Below are 19,829 nucleotides of genomic sequence, written 5' to 3' on the forward strand. Positions count from 1 at the left end.
TCTTTCCCTTTCATACTTCTTCTGTTACATCCTTCTGATTTCAACTAATTGGCCACATGGATATTTCTTCCCAGACCACACACTGGAGGAGAGTGGCTGGTACCTGCCAGACACACTTCCTAGACTTGGTTTGCAATGCCACTTCCAGCCACCACTTTTCAGCCAGCCACCTCGGAGCCTGTCATTTCACCAGTGAAAATGAAGATGCTAAAACAAAAGCAAAAACTTGGGGGAAAAAAATAAAGAAGGGAAATGATAACTCTCAGAGGAACATGGAGAAATATGCTTATAATGTATTCTAAGAATCCTTTGTTGGTCTTCTGGCTGCTGAAAAGCAACCAAATCTGGAAAACCTCTCTTTGAATTATGTCTATTCTCTTCCCCTGGGCTAATTTGAAAATTAAAAGGGGGCAAACAAGGTCTGGCTTTAAAGGGACGTAGCTGTGAGGCTTTAATTTGGAGCAGGCAAAGCATTGGAGGCAGCTCTCCCCTGGCAGTCGTAGGATATGACCATGTTGCTGAATATTTAAAAGCAAGACAGGGTTTGCAACCGCAAGGTCTGTCCCCCGATTGATGTCTGTTTTTATTAAATGAACTTTAATTACTTAATGATTAGCCCTTCTATAGGAGGAGACAGGGATCCTGATAGTCCAGAGAGCAAATCAGAAGCATGTGCCACATTGAGATTAGAATTTAAAAGAAGGAATAGGCCCCGTCTGGGGGTGCTGCGGGTCGAGAGGCCTCCCAGGAGGAAGAGGAGAGTCTTGGCATAAACCTGGAATGGAATGTTTCCACTCTGTTTCCACTTCAGCTTAAAAAGCAAAAGTAGTTTAGGTTTAAGTAAACAAGTGTGGATGTCTAAGCTCTTCAAACTTGGTGACTGTCTGCACTCGTGGAAAGATTTCTCTGTTACCCCATGTGGGGGGTGTGTGTGTATGTGTGCGCATGTGCGCATGGGTAGAAGGGTGCAGAGAGACTATTGTTCTCATTATTTTAATTCCGAGAGCCTAACACTTTTGATGTCCCTGTAGATTCACCAGCTTTGTATTCATTGCCATGGTGATTTTTTACCTCATTTTTAGCATCACAAAGGAAAAGCCCAAATGAAAAATGTTTGCTGCTTTGCTATTAACATTTCTACTGCCCAGCTGACAGCCAACAGTTTGGTTGTGCTGAGCTCATGAAAAAAAAAAATATGTATTGGCCAGAGCCTGACTGATGACTGGAGCCAATACCCAGTCCGTCCCAAGTGGGGCGGGGCTGGTCCTGAAACCATTAATAAGCTTGTTTCCCAGGACAGTGATTTGAAGGAAGAATGGGGAAATCTCGTTATGAATATCACTGTTCCACAATTTAAACTTATTGGGCTTAGACAAAGTTTTCATGGATGCACTGGACACTTGCCCTCCCCCAATCTTTTCAAATGAAGATCTATATGGGTTGACTTTGTGTGTTTAATAACTTCAACCCTTTTTCACGTTCTGTGAAGAAATCTTTATTTTCTCCCTCTCTTTATGCTCTTCTTCCTACATTTCCCAATGTATAAGAGTCTGGGATATTTCCCTAATCCATCATACATATCTTTTCATTCAACATATACTGATGGATAATGATATGCCAGGCACTGGGCTAAGTGTTCAGAGTACAGAATAAAATAGAACCAGCTCTACTTATCTGGAATTTACAGATTAGCTGGGAAGATGGCTATTAAATTAATTCCACAGTTAATAAATTATAACTGAAGTGAATGTTGGAAAGGAGGCACATAGGAATAATTCTGTCTAGATTTGGGGAAGGCCCCTCTGAGGACATGAGAATTCTGGTACTATGTTGGCACTATTAAATATCAGGTAATTAAGTCTTAGCATAGTTAGTAAATGTTCTAGAAAAAAATTGTAGTTATGGCTGTTTATCAGGCCTTGAACAACATTTAACAAAGTAACCTATATAAATAGGTACTTAATGAATCGTTTTAGTGTTAAAATTAGCTTTAGAGAATTAGGAAGGATCCTTTTAGAAACTGAAATAAACAGCCCATTTCTCCTTGTTACACTCATAATGGCTATATATCTCTTGCTAACATTTAATGCTTCCTGCTGCTGCTGCTAAGTCACTTCAGTTGTGTCAGATTCTGTGCAACCCCATAGATGGCAGCCCACCAGGCTCCCCCGTCCCTGGGATTCTCCAGGCAAGAACACTGGAGTGGGTTGCCATTTCCTTCTCCAACGCATGAAAGTGAAAAGTGAAAGTGAAGTCGCTCAGTCGTATCCAACTCTTAGCGACCCACGGACTGCAGCCTACCAGGCTCTTCCCTCCATGGGATTTTCCAGGCAAGAGTACTGGAGTAGGGTGCCATTGCCTTCTCTGTTAATGCTTCCTATACAAATGTAATTAGGATAGTTGACATCAATAAAATTCCTAATATTGAAGCACAGGCACTTTTATTATTAGCAGCTAATAAAATCTGAGTTATCAGTGTCTGTGTTTATCATTCCTTATCATATCACAAGGAATAAAATGGAGTCACCACATATACGTGCCTGACTTGTCCATATGTATAAACAGTGTGTTCTTTCCTTATTATGGTTCCTGAACTGTCCTCCTCACTAATAGATGCTGATCTTTGTTAATATGCAGAGGTGCAGGTAATATGTATACCTGTCAGTTAGCTGTGATGAGACTTCTCTGACAAGCCCAGGTATCCGTAGATATAAAATTGTCTTAGAATCCTGGGCCAGGCTAACCAAGAAGATAGGACCTTTGACTACATTTCATTCTTGCAAACCGCCTTCCCCCAAGGCTAACTGTGAAAGGCTTCCATAGAAACACCAACCATAGGTTCATGTGCTATTTTTAATTGCAAAATTCTTCAGGCTGAAGTTTGTAAGAATTCAATCTGGGGCAGAGTGTACTTACTAAAAGAAGTTTACAAGTATTATGCTGATACTTGGGGCTTCAGGAGCCAGGAGGTACTGTTATATAAAAGAAACTCTTTTGGGGACATTTTCACTTAGCTTGGGAAAAAAGGATATTTTAAAGAGTATCATTCAGAACAAAACTTTCTTTAAACAATTGTACATAATGTAAACATTTGAATGAGTTTGCTTCCAAGTTCCATCTGTAAGGTAGCGACAGTTACTTGAAGAGCTGTTGTGAGACGTAAAGAAGGTAGTTAATGAAGGAACAGAATAGGATCAATGACAAAACTCAAGTTTCCTGTGTCATTGATCTCAATCTAATAGTTCTCCAATGAGTCACACTGTGTGAAGGTTGAGTTGATGGTTCTTGTGAAATGTAGACCCTGAGGCCCACTTGGAGGGTTTATTTAGGGTTTTCTGTTCTTTGGATTTTTCCTTTTGATATTGTTTTGTTGTGGTATTGTTTCTTCATTTACAGACTGATGTCAAATGGAGGAAAGGAGCAACAATTAAAAAATAATAATAACAATGCTGTCTATTCTTGGCCAAAAGTGGGACATTCTCAGAGAGAAGAGGGAGGTTCCACTTGGTTTTTAAAATTACCAGAAGCCCCATCCAAGAATTCAAACCAGTTGGTTGATGCCAAGTCAAAAACCATCCTCTGACGGTTAGAGATGATCAGTTGCTATTTATGTTGAATTATCTGTTCTGTATTTTTTTTTTCTTAAATAAGCCAAGATCTGGCTAAATGATGAACCACAGAAGTGACCCATGGTAATCTGGCACCCAGGTATATTATTTGCTGTCCCAAACTGCCACGGAGTAGGTTAGAAAGTGATAAACCAGCACTCAAATGCAATTATCAAAATTTGCAGTCTTGCAGTAGTCTACATAGACACAGAACCTCAGTAAATATCTATCTTTTTTTTCTTTCAGTAGATATTTGCTATGCTCTGTGGGCTGAAAAACACATATACAAACATGTAAATACTGATCATCCTTTTATTTATACCATCAACCGTCACACTGTCTATATGTCCTTTAAAAATTAAAGGATTGAGAGATATTTCCAGTAAGTAAGATTAAGAAAAAGAGGATTTTTTTGACTTAGTACTCTAAGAAGGACTACAGTTTTGTTAGGTAGATGTTAGGGGAGAAGGTATACCTCTTTAGAGGAAATACCATGAGAAATACCATCAAGAAGGAGCCAGGTCTAGAACTGGTCGATAGATCTGAGTATTCTGTTGCAGGCGTGTGGAAGATGAGCCTGGAAAGAACATTGCATGGATTCTTGGGTAACAGGATATTTGTCTAAGACAATACTAGAAAATGAAATTTTAGAGTTTCTGAGTGAAACCAAACTTCTGGTGATTTAGAAACACTAATCTTTTGACTATGTTTAGGATGGATTTAGGTGAGAAAAGGGTAGTGATAGGAATACCATTCTTGCTATGATTGTGGTTGTTTAGTTGCTAAGAAATGTCTTGCTCTTTGCAACCCTATGGACTGTATGTAGCCTACTAGGCTTCTCTGTCCAAGGGATTCTCCAGACAAGAATGCTGGAGTGGGTTGCCATTTCCTTCTCCAAGGGATCTTTCCAACCCAGGGATCAAACCTGCATCTCTTGCATTGGCAGGCAGATTCTTTACTACTAAGCCACCAGGAAAGACCCCCATTATGCTTACAGTTAGTCGAATGTGATCCAGTGAGTTGAACCACACTTTTTCCGTGAAAAGGCTCTTGGTGAGCAGGTAACTGTTTTTCATAAGGATATAATTAAAATTATACCTATGTCTTTATATTGAATTAGAGCATTAAATGACTTATGAAAATACTGTATTTCATCCTTATAAATTGCAGTGAGTTTAATGTTTATAACTAGGTGCTTGTACTTGTGCCTTGAAAATATAGTGCTAAATTGATAGGCTATAACTTCTTCTTTTAATACTGTTGCTGGTTTGTTACACTGCCCTGAGATGTGAGTGCACAAAGGTAGCACAATATTGTGAGCTCTAATTCAAGCCATATAGAACCTCGTAAACTTAGAATTGCTTTTTGATATGTGGGGTTTCTTTTGTAGAAACAAAAAGGAAAAGATACAAATCATGTTTCTATTTTCTCACTATGTCAAGTAATCCACTATTTGAAGTTTTCCAACATCATTTCATTAAATTTTAAGTTAGAGTCGATCCCCGACCCCCTGTTTATTAAGATCTGAAATCACCATAGACTGCATAGTGAATAAGCATGCGCAATAGTAGCCAATTCCATTAAGCCTAATTATATTCGTATACAGTCTCATGCCTCATCTGTGAGTCTTTGGGCTAGATGAAGTTTATATAAAGGAATCGTCTATTGAGTACAGTTTGAATTACTCTTTCAATTTATGTTTCATTCTAAGTCTAGAACTCTGCAAGTGAAGTTTTTGAATACCACAGACATTCAGATATAAAATACATGTTTAGAATTTTATCCAGTGTGTGTTAACTGGTACAGGACCATGTATATGAATATGTGAAAGTATCCAGATATTCTGTCAGCTGATCACAAATGTTTTATTCTTATCTACTTTGTATAAAATGTATAACTCATAGGTGTGGGTAAGTTATTCCCAAGCTGTGTTTCCTTAACTATAAAGTAAAATGCTAGGGATGGACACCAAGAAGAACATTATCAAATAAACAAGTCAGAACGTGTTTGAAAAATATCTTGACCCATGTAACCGTCATGATATCTGGCCACATCTCATTGCAGATTTGCTTAATGTAGTGTGTATAAACCATTCTCTGTTCAGGTACATGCTTTAAATCCATATTGAAGCTAATCAGTAGTAGATTAAGGCCCCTTCTCTTGAATGTGCCCAAGATTCTACACTACAAACGGCTTGGAAACTGGACTTGGAACAATGACGCAGGGCATGAGTTAACTGATTTCTTTTGGTCTTCATTCAGTAGTGGATACAGCATGGTTAGATTAGTTCCAGTTAGCCAAATAAGGAGAAAATTTAGCATAAGCTTGGCTCGCACTGTAGAAACATCTGCACTGCTGAGACGAACTCATAGCTCTGTGGATACAGACTCCAGATGAGTAATTTTAGTACCTATGTGTAGGATAAATTTCAATTGATAAATTAACATGTGCATCAAAGTTACCACTTCTGTGTGGTCTAGAATGAATTGCTCTTGCTCAACCATAATGTCACATCTCCAGGTCTGTAGGTCTGTTTATGAGTGTGACTATAAAAAGTGGCATACCATCTTTGGCAACCTTTATCTATTGTGAATATGATATTGCTGTGATTTCCTTTTTCATGAATTCAGCTATCTTGTGGCTGAAAAGAATAATCTCTGAAAGGGACATGAAATATTACCTTAACCTAGAATATGAGACTTCTCCACAGCATTCCTGATTATCTCCCATGTTAAATCATGATGTTTGAACCTAGGCTGTTTTCCCTTCACACTTTTCACCCCAGCAAAACTTTTATCAGATTACCTGGAGAGTTAGGTTTGTAAGAATTAATATACCCCCAAATAAAATTAACAGTATTTCACACTGAACACATTAGAATTTGTTATTGACTAAACACTGGTAGAAAGTTTCCTTACAAAATTTAAACCAAGACCTGGGAAATTTTGGCCTAGTTAAAATAAACCTATAAAATAAAAATTACAGTAATATAAATATGAGCAGAAAAACTTGACATGAAACCCAAACTGATGAATGAATCAAATCTTATTGTGAAATGCACTTACAATGAAACCAACCCCAGTAAAACTTTTTTTAAAAAGTAGAATATAACTATGATGACCATAAATCAAGAAATTAAAATTGTTAATTCAAATAAACTCTAGAGAGTAAAATTGCCAGGATCCATCAGTGGTGACAAAATTCATTCAAATGTGTTTGTAATCATAAAGAAATGCTTTCATGGTCAAAGCATTAGGGTCACAAGTAATCCATCTGTTCACAGAAGGAGGTTCAAGATGGCAGGCTCCAAATATCTTCTACCTGTCTATATACAACACCATGGTGGGGGAGGCTTCTCTCATCATGCTTTATGCTCAGTAGTGGTCAGTTTTTATTTATTTATTTTTTGTTTTTTCCCTACCTTTGCTTAATTATCTATGTATCTTTTTACATGTTATTTCAAATGAACATCACAGTAGTCGTATGGGCTGAATTTACTGTTATCCCATTTTATAGCCCAAAGAAATGAAACAAGTTACTGGAAGACTCACATGGAATAGGGGGCCCAGACAGGCTAGAAATTTTAAAAAGTCAAATTCCTACTTAAAGATGTTTTCATTCTGCCACAGCATAACTGATAAATTCTGATGATCATTTATCTTAAGCAGTCAATCTGTGAAAGACTGTTCTCTGTTACTATAATTGGTGGTTCATATGGACCGTCTTTCTTGAAACTGCTTCTGTTGTTCACTCACTCAGTCGTGTCCAACTTTTTGCAACCCTGTGGACTGCAGCACGGCACGCTTCCCTGTCCATCACCAACTCCCAGTTTTCTTAAACTCGTGTCCATTGAGTCGGTGATGCCATCCAATCATCTCACCCTCTGTTGCCCCCTTTTCCTCCTGCCCTCCATCTTTCCCAGGATCAGGGTCTTTTCCAGTGGGTCAACTCTGTGCATCATGTGACCAAAGTACTTTTATCTTGGTTTTCTATCAAGAATACAGGTGTGATTATCTTATTTGGGGATGATTGTGATTCATCTGAAAGATTTATTCTTCATTCCTTGTGTTTTTCCTAGGACCGCTGAGGTTCCTCTCCCAGACAGAATCTATCACTGCTTTCATGGGCGACACAGTGTTACTCAAGTGTGAAGTCATTGGGGAGCCGATGCCAACCATACACTGGCAGAAAAACCAGCAGGACCTGACTCCTGTCCCTGGTGACTCCCGGGTGGTGGTCTTGCCCTCCGGAGCCTTGCAAATCAGTCGACTTCAACCGGGGGACATTGGGATCTATCGATGCTTAGCCCGGAATCCAGCCAGCTCAAGGACAGGAAATGAAGCAGAAGTCAGAATCTTATCAGGTATTGCAGTGTTCTTTATTCTCTTCAGAATTATATTTTCTAGAGTAGTTTGAATAATTTTTCCTTGAACACGTATTTGGAAGTTATGTTTAAGTTCTGTATTGTTTATTGAGTTTAGTTTTATATTTTTCCTTCTTCTCTAACTGATCATTAGAAAAGGATATGCCAAAAGCTTTTCTTACCTTTTCATGTCTTGTGATAGAGCTTTCCAGAGAAATGGATATTTTCGTTATGATTGACTTCATTCACTCATTCCATTAATACTTAACAAGCGCTGCTTTGTGCAAAGTCCATTGCTAAACATTATTATTATTATTTTTAAAATTTCCTTTGGTAATAGTCTAAGAAGTAGTTACCTTTATCGCTGTTTGCAGAGGATGAAGGTGAGGTTTAGCAAGGTTAAGAGCCTTCCCCAAGTTAACACTGAACATTCGTGTGCTCATGCATATATACACTCATTTCTGAGAAGCATTGCGCTAAGTACTAAGGATCCAGAAACAACTAAGACTGACACAGAGCCTGGATTTTTTGAGTTCTGGACATAGAAGTAGCTGCAATCCAGTGTGACTGATATGATAAAGAAAGCTATTTCTCTCCATCTCTTATCTCCCTCTCTCTTCCCTGCAAAATCCTTAAGACTCTGGCCTCATTTTTCTTTCCTAAATAATCGATGATTGGAATGGACATTTTTTAAGATCCTGTCTAATAGCTGCTATCTTCTTAGGGATGTGTTGGGTTGGCCAAAAAGTTTTTTTGGATATTTTGTAACATCCCAAATGAACTTTTTGGCCAGCCCGGTAATATCTGCTTTCTCATTTAATTTTATTTCTGGGATTTGCTTAGACTCATGTGAGACTCAGAAAAAAAGCAACACGTAAGTAATTGTGACAGATTCGCTGTCAAAGCACTGACTTTGGCTCTGTCTCAACATCCTGGGTGTAATTATTACAAGTCACTCAGCTAAGTAGAGGATAACATCCATATGTCATTCCAAATGCAAACTGGTAACTCGATTGAAAGTTTCCAAGACTTAAGTAAGGACGTCTCTAAAACCTCTTCTAACTCTGTTGTGGACTCTTTGTCACAGGGATATTGATTTAATTGTGTCAGTAACCACCAGTGACACTGTAAATGTAGTGTTTATTCCCAGCACGTGTATGCATTTATTTAGGCAGCCATTAGATACACAAAAAATTTAAATATTTATATTCACATAGCCTAAATAATGCATCTCAGTCAATCAGATGAGAAACCCAGGTAAGCCACGTGGGAAATTGGCAAGAATATGTTTGAGTATCTTAATATGACCAAAAAGTCTGTTTTCTAGTGGTGTTAAGGGATAAAGTTGGACTAATTAAATATTAAATCTGAAAGGGAAACTTTTGAAAGACATAGAGACATAATCATCAAATCGCCGTTTACATTTATTTGTTCACCTTGTGAAACACATTTGCATTATAATCCATGGGGATTTATTTAAAACCGAATTTCATAGTGTTATCCAGCTAAAGTCAAGAATGCATAAGTGTACTTTGGAGGTGTACAGGTATTTCTTACCTGGATAAAAACTACCATTTTTAAAAAAGTATTATATCTAATATGTATATTTCTGCAAGTTTTATGAATTCAAATAAAAATTCCACAAAGGAGTTATGAGCTGAGGTACCAAACAGACCTGTGCTATTAGCATACTTGATTAAGCCTGTCTTCTGTACTATTGATTCCATAAAGAATCTGTTGAAGGGCCATGTGTGTCCCATTTATTCCCAAGATTGCAAGTTGGTTTAGAGGACAAATCTATTGCAAGTACAAAATTGAGTGAGAGTATGAATAAATGGATGAATGCTCAATTTCAGCTTCTTTTAGTTGCCTTTGTGATTTTTCTCATTTTTAAAATGATGCCAATGCTTTCTGAATCAATTTCTACTTTCTAGAAGTTCCAATTTGAGGAAGTCATAATTGCATAGATACAGTGTCCATTGTCTATACAAATGCACATTTAATAGGGTAACATAAACTCAGTTAAAATAGAAACCTATTGTATTAGTAACATGACGTAGAAGCATTAATGTAACCTGTATTGGTACCACTCTTTAAAAAATAAATTTTTCCACAGTCATTTAAATATTATGTTGACGAATGAATACATCTATTTATGATTTAGTTTAAAATTCTAATTTGAAGTTTTGCAGCTTGATTCAGCACTTGTTTTTTACCACAACTCATAGAGTATTTTCATTTTGTGATGTGTGTGGAGAGTTATCCATGTCTAAATCCAAAATCAAAATCACAATGAGGTACCATTTCACGCCAGTCAGAATGGCTGCGATCCAAAAGTCTACAGCAATAAATGCTGGAGAGGGTGTGGAGAAAAGGGAACCCTCTTACACTGTTGGTGGGAATGTAAACTAGTACAGCCACTATGGAGAACAGTGTGGAGATTCCTTAAAAAACTGCAAACAGAACTGCCTTATGAACCACCAATCCCACTACTGGGCATACACACCGAGGAAACCAGAATTGAAAGAGACACGTGTACCCCAGTGTTCATCGCAGCACTGTTTATAATAGCCAGGACATGGAAGCAACCTAGATGTCCATCAGCAGATGAATGGATAAGAAAGCTTTGGTACATACACACAATGGAGTGTTACTCAGCCGTTAAAAAGAATAGATTTGGATCAGTTCTAATGAGGTGGATGAAATTGGAGACTATTATACAGAGTGAAGCAAGCTAGAAAGGAAAACACCAACATAGTATACTAACGCATATATATGGAATTTAGAAAGACGGTAACAATAACCCTGTATGCGAGACAGCAAAAGAGACACAGATGTATAGAACAGTCGTTTGGACTCTGTGGGAGAGGGAGAGGGTGGGATGATTTGAGAGAATGGCATTGAAACATGTATAATATCATATAAGAAACAAATCACCAGTCTAGGTTCGATGCAGGGTGCAGGACGCCTGGGGCTGGTGCACTGGGATGACCCGGAGAGATGGTGGTGTAGGGGGGCAGATGGGAGGGGGATTTGGGATTGGAAACACGTGTACACCCGTGGTGGATTCATGTTGATGTGTGGCAAAACCAATACAATATTGTAAAAAATAATAAAAAAATTTTAAAAAGCATACAATTTTATATCCTTATTCAAATTAGAATACATTTTGATTGTCACTTCTATGTATCAGGTATCTAATATCACCAAGTAACTAAGATGCATAAAATTTATATTTTAAGAATTAATGAATTACTTTGAAATACTGTGTTTCAGCAAGCAGTTGAAGTTTATTCACTACACAAATACTTTGTTCAATAAACTTTTGAGTGAATCTTCTGTACTTGCCATCACACAGGTCGCTAGGGATACAGAGTTGAAAGATAATGGCCCAGAAAGTATTGTCTAATGGGAGAATCAGACAAAGCAAGTAGACAGTGTTTTGGAAGAAGAAATAGAGTGCCATGAGTTATAGAAGAAACACCAATGTACCAATCTTGAAGAAAAAGCAGTAGGTAGGCAAAGAGAAGATTACAGGAGGGTCAGCAAAACCGAGAGAAGAGAGAGAAGTTTTTCAATGGGGAACTGCCTTCTTTTGGTTTAACTGGGCCATGAGGCATAGGAGGTGTTGGTGGAAAAGCTGGAAGCAAGGGTGATAAACCGCAGGAAGAAGGATGTCATAGAATGTGCAGCATTAATTCTGGAGAGAATTGATCAAAACTGCTCCTAAAATGATATCAGAAGGGGTTGAGAAGGGCAGCTGGATGGGGGGATATTAATGACAGGTCTCTTGAGACTTACGGGATGTAACTGAAGAGGGCAGTATGGCATCCTTCTCAGTTGAAGCTAGGTAGCAGCACTTTTCCTGATATTAGGGGCAAGGTATTGGTGTTACTGTGGCTCAAATCAGATTACAGAGTTTAAAAAGAAATTTTCCCATAACATTGTATATTTTCAGGGTTAAATGAGTAATTATTTCTTTAAAGAGAGGAAAGGTAACTCATTTAATCTGTCGATTAATGTTTTAAGACACAAAATTAAGAGGAATCATACATTTTTAACAGTGAGTTCTGTTAAAGAATTTTTGGGGGGAAATATTTATAACGAAATACTAAGGAAGAGTTGAAATGGTTTAAAATGTCTCATTGTCTATGATGGTGAACACAGGAGAGCTTGAAACAGCCATTAAGATCGTCAAGTTCATTTTATTCAGATTTCATCATGTCTGAGTGCCAAACAGTAGATTGAATTGCTGAATTATAAATCTTTGGGCACTAGGTTGACTAAAATAACTGGCCTCTACACTGGAACTCTGATTTCAGCTTTCTTAATGACCTAATTGAATTGATCAATTGGTTATTCAGTCTGTTGTTCATTCGTTTAACTATAATTAGATGACTCTAGGTCCTGTATAGACTTGAACTAAATATCTGTATAATTAGAGACATTGGCTTTTAATGGAATAAATTGGACTAAAATATACTTTGAGTGATTTTTCTCTATAATATTTATTTTTATTGGAATAAATTTTAATACAAACCATTCCAAAAGGCATATTACTTAGAAGGAAAACCATGCTTGGGGAGTTTTGAAAGAGTTTCAGAATTTGTTCATCAAGAAAAATTTATTATTAACTGATAGGTACATTAAACTTTGTAGTCTGATTAAATGTTACCTATATTTCAAAGTTAATTACACTTTGCTACCATTTAGCTGTATAATTTCTACAAAAGAATGGTCTGTAGAGGAAATCAAAGAAGACATGTTCTTTGTTTTGAGATTTACGATCGAACCAGACAGTTAATTCATACAGCCATATGACTAACATAACACAAGGGATGGTAAATTTATGTAAACCTCTCTAGTTTTAAATCAGTACAGACAAGGAATACATCAATTCTAGGTGGGAAATTTGCAAGGTCTTCATAGAGATGATTACTGTTCTAGATCACAGGAGGTAACCGTTTGTAGAATGATAATAGCAGATGATAAATCTGGAGTTAGAAGCTGAACCCACCTTATGAAGAACCTTGAATCCCATGTCTAGGAAGTTAGACTTGATACTATTCACTTTATTGGTGATTGGGAATGCTCAAAGGTTTTTGAGCTATGAATTTCATGGCAGAAACACACACTCAGGAAAACAAACACGAAAGTGAAGAACACATCACATTAATGTAATACCTGATAGTTTTGGATCGTACTTAATGTTTTTCCCTGTGTGGAAGGATTTTCCCATTGTTTGCTCTCTTTTTTTAGGCTACCTTTGAATAAAACTATTCCCTAAGCCATGCTATAAACAGGGTAAAGTAATTTCTTATGCTTCTCTTTTATATCTGCTTAGAAAAGAGCAGTGTTCTTTGCAGCCCTGTTTACAATAGCTAGGACATGGGAGCAGCCTAGATGTCCATGGGCAGATGAATGGATAAGAAAGTTGTGGTACATATACACAATGGAGTATTACTCAGCTATTAAAAAGAACACATTTGAATCAGTTCTAATGAGGTGGATGAAACCAGAGCTGATTATACAGAGTGAAGTAAGTCAGAAAGAAAAACACCAATACAGTATATTACCGCATATATATAGAATTTAGAAAGATGGTAATGTCTTTAGAAAGACCCTATACATGAGACAGCAAAAGAGACAGATATAAAGAACAGACTTTTGAACTCTTGGGAGAAGGCAAGGTTGGGATGATTTGAGAGAATAGTATTGAAACATGTATATTACCATATGTCAGATAGATCAGCTGTCCAAGTTCGATGCATGAGACAGGGTGCTCAGGGCTGGTGCACTGGGACAACCCAGAGGGATGGGATGGGATGGGGAGGGAGGTAGGAGGGGTTTTCAGGATGGGGAACACAGGTACACCCATGGCTGATTCATGTCAATGGGCAAAAAGCACCACAATATTGTAAAGTAATTAGCCTCCAATTAAAATAAATTAATTTTAAAAAGAGCAAAATAGACCATATTATTTCTTAACCGTGTGAAGTTTGTGTTTCCTAAGTATTATACCAGATATAATCCAGATTATATGAAGGAGTTAATATGTGGGATATCATATATATTTTGATGGATTAGGTTCACATTGAATTACTACTGATTAATCAATGAATATTTTAAATTCCCAGTTTGACCTGTTATTATATAAAAGTTGTAAAACAAGCAGGGAACCTGACATGAAAGTACAAGTCTCGGTTTCCCCACTTGCTGGCTGTGCAATTAGAGCAAATTGCTTAATCTAATCTACGTTTATTAACCTTCCTAAATGTAGAAAGTAACATCATACATTTCACAGGGTGGTTATGAATCTTAAATTTTATTGGCTAAGTGCAATGCCTGGAATTGCCAAACCCTTAGTAACTATCATGATTACTTTGCATCCTAGAAATTCCAACTTTAAAGATTTTGATTCTCATGTCAAGATTATCTTTCTGATAATAATTTACTTGACTTTGATTCTGGATATCTGAACGTTCATTAACCTACTGGTAGTTAATTGGACATGGTTTGTGCTCCTTATCCATAGTAGTCTCTTTCTGCATTTCCTTTACACATCTATTAGAAATCAGAGTACCCCATACCTATTTCCTCTCTAGTAACTCATTGATACGTGATTTGAATCCTTACCTGCATCATTTCTTTGGCTATATGAGATATTACAAAAGGCACTGACTTAGAAATAAGGTTTAGCAGATGGATAAGACTTCTTGGTATGTGTTCTTTATTAGTTATTACCAATTAGTTTAATCCTCTAAAATTCTTGTTTTCTTTATCTGTTAAGAGGTTGCAGGAGATCAGCCTTTCCAAATCTTCTCACTACCAGAAGTCATTTTTATTATTATATGCACATTCATCCCCAACTCTGCCTTTATGATTGTAATGTTTAAGAGTAGAAATTTTCTAGACAAATTCTAATGATTAAAAACTTTAAAGCCAATGCTAAAACATAACAAGTACAGGCCAAAAAACGATCTCATAAAATAGGATATTGTTCTACTACACTGACTTTAAAAACAAGTTTTAAGTCAGTTTATTTTTGCATAGAAACCTGAATGAAAGAAAATCTGATACTTTTTATTGTGTACTGCCTATTTAGTCAATAAAGTTCATGACGTGATTTGCCTCCAACCCCAGATGATAACTTAATCCTGCCCAGAGCCTGAGCTGGGAAGAGCACAGAAACCAGTGGACAATCATGTTATATTATATGAATTGGTTATTCATATATTAGTTACTAGGTCTTGAAACCAATGCAGAATAACTAAGATGACCAGTGTTTCACAGAGTTGATGAAATCCCATTCAGATGCAACAAAGTCTCAAATATCAGTAAGTTGAAGCTGACTTACTATTGCATATGTAAGACCTTGAGTAGACAATATCCATTTGGTTTTTGAATTTGTTAATAAGTACCTGGGGTAATCAACAGGGTCCAGGTTGAAAGTCCTTGGAATACTGGGGGCGGGGGGGCATCTAAGACATTTTTCTTGTTTCATCCTAATATCACTAGTGATCTCTCCTTCACAAAATCCACTAGTTTTTCTGTCTTTATTGATTATATATTCTAATCTTAACTTTCATTCCCTGAAAGGTTATTGTTTCACATAAGGTTAAAAGCAAAAACGATGTGCTTGAGAGTGTTTGCCACCATGAGGAATACTCATTTCTTGAAAGGAGAGAGCTTGTTTTTTCCTAAGGGTCTGCTGGGCTGACGTATGGTCAGCTCTGCATTTACTAGGAATATGACACTTAGCAGCCCTGGATCAGGTAGTCTTCCCTAACCTACACAAGAGGCTTTCTCTAAGGATGTATGGAAGCAAAACATAGCCTCTAAGTTCAGAAGTCACAAAAAATTAATGAAACTGGTTGTCTTCTTCAGTCCTATTAGAAAGACACTCTTTCATTAAGAGTATAACTTTGCTGATTCAACATTGGCCAAATAGGAAATATTTCAAATACTTTCGGTTGGTTCTTTATAAGAAAAACAAGTTAGAATAACAAATTACTTTTCTGCAAAGTTTTAAGTGCTGCATTATGCATTTATATAAATTATGAAGATTTCTGGGTTCCCTAAACTAACTTTGACACATCGTAATGGCAACATTTGTTTTCTGTGATTCTACTGTCAGCTATAAAATTTAAAAAAAAAAATCTTTCTATAAAAGAAAAATCACTTCCTTCAGATGTGCTGTAAAATGAAACTGATAGACTCAGATTTTGCCTGTGAGACAGAAGGGCTATATCCACATGCCAATGATAAGAATAGACACTCCCTCTCTTCTTCCAAGCTCTAACTACAAATAGAAATGTGTGTGTGTACATGGAGAAGAAAAGAGGAAATATGAACAGATGTAGGAGTATTTACAGAGAGAGAATGCCATTTTTAGTAATGCATTGGTGTATAAATGAGGAAAGAAAGTAACAGAACCCTAGAGCGTCTAAGAAATGGCTCCCTTTTCCCTCTCTGTTCAAAGCTCCTTGGCTTTCTGCCTGATGGAGTTGTTGTTTTTTCTTTTCTTTTTTTTTTGAGGGGGGTCTCCAAGATTGGAGTCTGTTTCCCCCAGTCCTGTGGAAATCTTGTAATCAGATCCAGATGGGCTTCAAGGTCATTTTCCCTGAAGATTCCCAGGCCCTTTGTCAGGTCCCCAGATTGGGAAGCCTAACGTGGGGTTCCAAACCTGCACAGCAGTGGGAGAACTCTTTTGGTCTTATTGTTCTTGAGTTTGTGGGTAACCCTCCTGGCGGGTATGGGGTTTGATTTTGTCGTGATTGTGCTCTTCCTACGGTCTTGCTGCAGCTACTTCTTGGCCTTTGGACTCAGGATATCTTTTTTTGGCGATTTCCTTCATTCTCCTGCAGTTGATTGTTCAACAGCTAGTTGTGACTTTGATGCTTTCACAGGAGGAGATGAGCACACATCTTTTCTACTCCACCATCTTAAACTAGAAGCTGTTTTTTTTTTTTTTTTCTTTTTTTTTTTTACTAAATTAGTTTTGATTCCTGTGATTCATGTGAATTAGGCTGATTTTTTAATGAAAGACATACTAAATACAGAGTTGCTACTACTAAGTCACTTCAGTCGTGTCCAACTCTGTGTGACCCCATGGACTGCAGACACCCAGGTTCCTCCATCCATGGGATTTTCCAGGCAAGAGTACCGGAGTGGGTTGCCATTGCCTTCTCCTATAACTGCATAGTGATACACCAATTCAACTTACTGCTAAGGGGGAAAAACACCATTTAATGAGACATGAAGACAAAGCATAAACCCGACTAAGGGCAAACACGCTGTGGACCACAGCACGGCTATGACCAGAGCAAGTGGGGGGACGGGGGAGGGGAGATGGATGGGTAAACTACAGCCTCGGGGGTGGGGGGGCGGGGTCTGGATTGACGATGACTAAGCGGACAACAGGATGAGACAGGAAATCCAAACCAATGATGAAAGCAGACACACAGTCAAAGAACTTCAACAGCAAGGAAAACATACAGAACTGTTCTTTAACAAATACTTGGAAAGAAATCAAACATGAAACGACAGAGTTAGGAGGAGTGTAATGGACTTTTTGGCTCAAAGCACATATTAGGGCAGTACTTGCCACATGGCTCAGTGGTAAAGAATCCACCTGCCAATGCAGGAGACACAGGTTTGATCCCTGGGTCAGGAAGATCCCCTGGAGGAGGGCATGGCAACCCACTCCAGTACTCTTGCCTGGAAAATCCCCTGGACAGAGGAGTCTGGTGGGCTACAGTCCATGACGTCGCAAAGAGTTGGAGCTGACTTGAGTGATCACAAGTGCACACCCATTTTAATGTACCTACTTACGTTTGAAAACGCATAGTGGCTGCTGAATTTCCTGAAGCAGAACTCAATGGGGGATAGCTAAGGAGCCAGCAGGTAGACAGTAGGTGAGCTTGAAACTGAGGATATAGACACAGGAAACTAGCTCTGTGAAGTTAAATCAATTTGTAACTCTTATGCCTGGGAAGAAATCAAAGCGAATATCCTATGATAGCCTGCAGTGCCCTTTTATTTCCAGCTGGAAAAGTGGTGTACATTCTGGTGAAGCAGGAATTTAATAAGGAAAACAAGAGTATACAATGGGGGGTGGGAGGTTTTACATTCAGAAAGCATAACAATTCAAAGCAAGGAGTAGTTATTCTGAGGAGGACAGTCATTAAGTTGTAAAAGCCGGTATTTCTTTTCTTGCTGACACAGATGCCAACAGTCCATCATTAAATTTCTCTGTGCCTCAATTATTGTTTAGATTCTGCAATCTAAGCTTAGTGTCAATATTCCTAAAGAGTAGTTTAGGAGAATGGCCTCGTTGGGAAAAATAAATATATCACTGTCATTACAGGGTAAGCTTGCTTTCCAGTTTGCCCTGGGTAGTCCTGATCATACCTGATGTCCTAGAATAATTACAAAGAGAGTTACCTTTCATTCTGAAACATATCCCAGGTTTAATAATTTATATATTCAACCTGGTCATGGATCATGAAGGAACGCAAAATAATGTGACCCCAAGGCATTTGGGAAAACCTGTGAATGCAGAGTCCAATCTAGCTTCTAGCTGGCCTAACAGATTCAGTAAATTTGGCCAGTATAAGGGCTAATAGAAGCCTGTGTAGAAACCTGTTTTGTTTCATTTTGGGAAATGTCTTTAAATGGGAAATACTCTCTTCACTTTGACTAGCGCACTTTCTCCGTGTCCCTTTAGGGCACGCGCTCTGAAGATAGTTGAGCTCTTCTTTCTGAATATGTGAAATGTAAGTTAAATATGTCAGGTTATATATTTCAAGATGCTTTTTTAACTTGCTACTGCAAGTTAGAGAGTGATAGGAAGACAGTGATAGGAGATTCTTAAGTTTTGCACTCTTCCCTAACTGATGGTTGATGATGGATGGGGAACAAGGAAAGGAGGAAAGGAGGAGTATATTTAACTTATTCCTACTTCTACCTGAAACATGCAAAATTATCCCCATGTTGAAAGGAAATGGGCTTCTTGAACATCTAAGAAAACTGGGTGATTTATTCGGACTGTCGCTTTATCAGTTCTTCAAAGTATGGTCTGTGAATCCCTGGCGTTTCTCAAGATGGCGTCAGGAGATCTTTAAGGTCAAACCTTTTTTAATAATAATTCTAATATGTTCGGGGGCTTTTTTTTTTTACTTTAGTGACTAAGAATGTCTTTGAAGTAGTAAAAATTATGAATTTTATTAATTCTTGATTCTTAAATGCATATGTTTTTAATATTCTGGATGTCAAGATGGGAAATATACTCAAGATTATGAAAGTACAGAGTTTTCTTTGAGGAGTAAACAACTTACGTGATCATTTGAGATTCAAGATGAATTAGCTACTTTTTTTTTTTTTTCCAGAACATCATTTTTACTTGAAAGGACAATCAACAGGAAAACTGTAGCTATTCAGACTTGAGTACTAGTTAGACATTTTCTCAAAAATGAGAAAAGTGAGTCAGTCAGTGCGAGGAAAATAGCATTTGCTGCCAACTATGAAATTCAAGCTTTGAAGTTAAAATTAGAAATTTGGAAATCTTGTATCTGCCACTGGGATCTTGACAGCTTTGCAACGTTAAAAGACCTTTCTAATGGGATTGGTTGTGATAGTAACAAATGAGATTTTGTGATACTGTATAATGAAATGTGTCAACATTTGGAAGATCTGTCTAATTCACTGTACCATTCCAAATGACCATTGATTGATATGACAGGATTAAGCATGGACAAAAATATGTTCAAGATGCAAGGTAGACCAATGGATTTTTATATAACACAGCACAGAATGTTTATTGATATGATGTCAGATTTCACATTACAACTTTCAGG

At 37.5% G+C, this 19,829-nt stretch overlaps 1 protein-coding gene across 1 annotated transcript in view; it reads left to right on the forward strand.

The window, feature by feature from the left end:
• The window catches only part of DCC (DCC netrin 1 receptor), an 827,169-nt gene that overhangs the window by 128,021 nt on the left and 679,319 nt on the right, over positions 1-19,829 (forward strand). Inside the window, exon 3 of the mRNA XM_052660382.1 lies at positions 7,687-7,971. Within this exon, the coding sequence (XP_052516342.1) occupies positions 7,687-7,971 (285 nt within the window). The remainder of the gene's footprint in view (positions 1-7,686; positions 7,972-19,829) is intronic.

Source organism: Budorcas taxicolor, chromosome 22, assembly GCF_023091745.1.
Source record: "Budorcas taxicolor isolate Tak-1 chromosome 22, Takin1.1, whole genome shotgun sequence".
Taxonomy (NCBI): Eukaryota; Metazoa; Chordata; class Mammalia; order Artiodactyla; family Bovidae; genus Budorcas; species Budorcas taxicolor.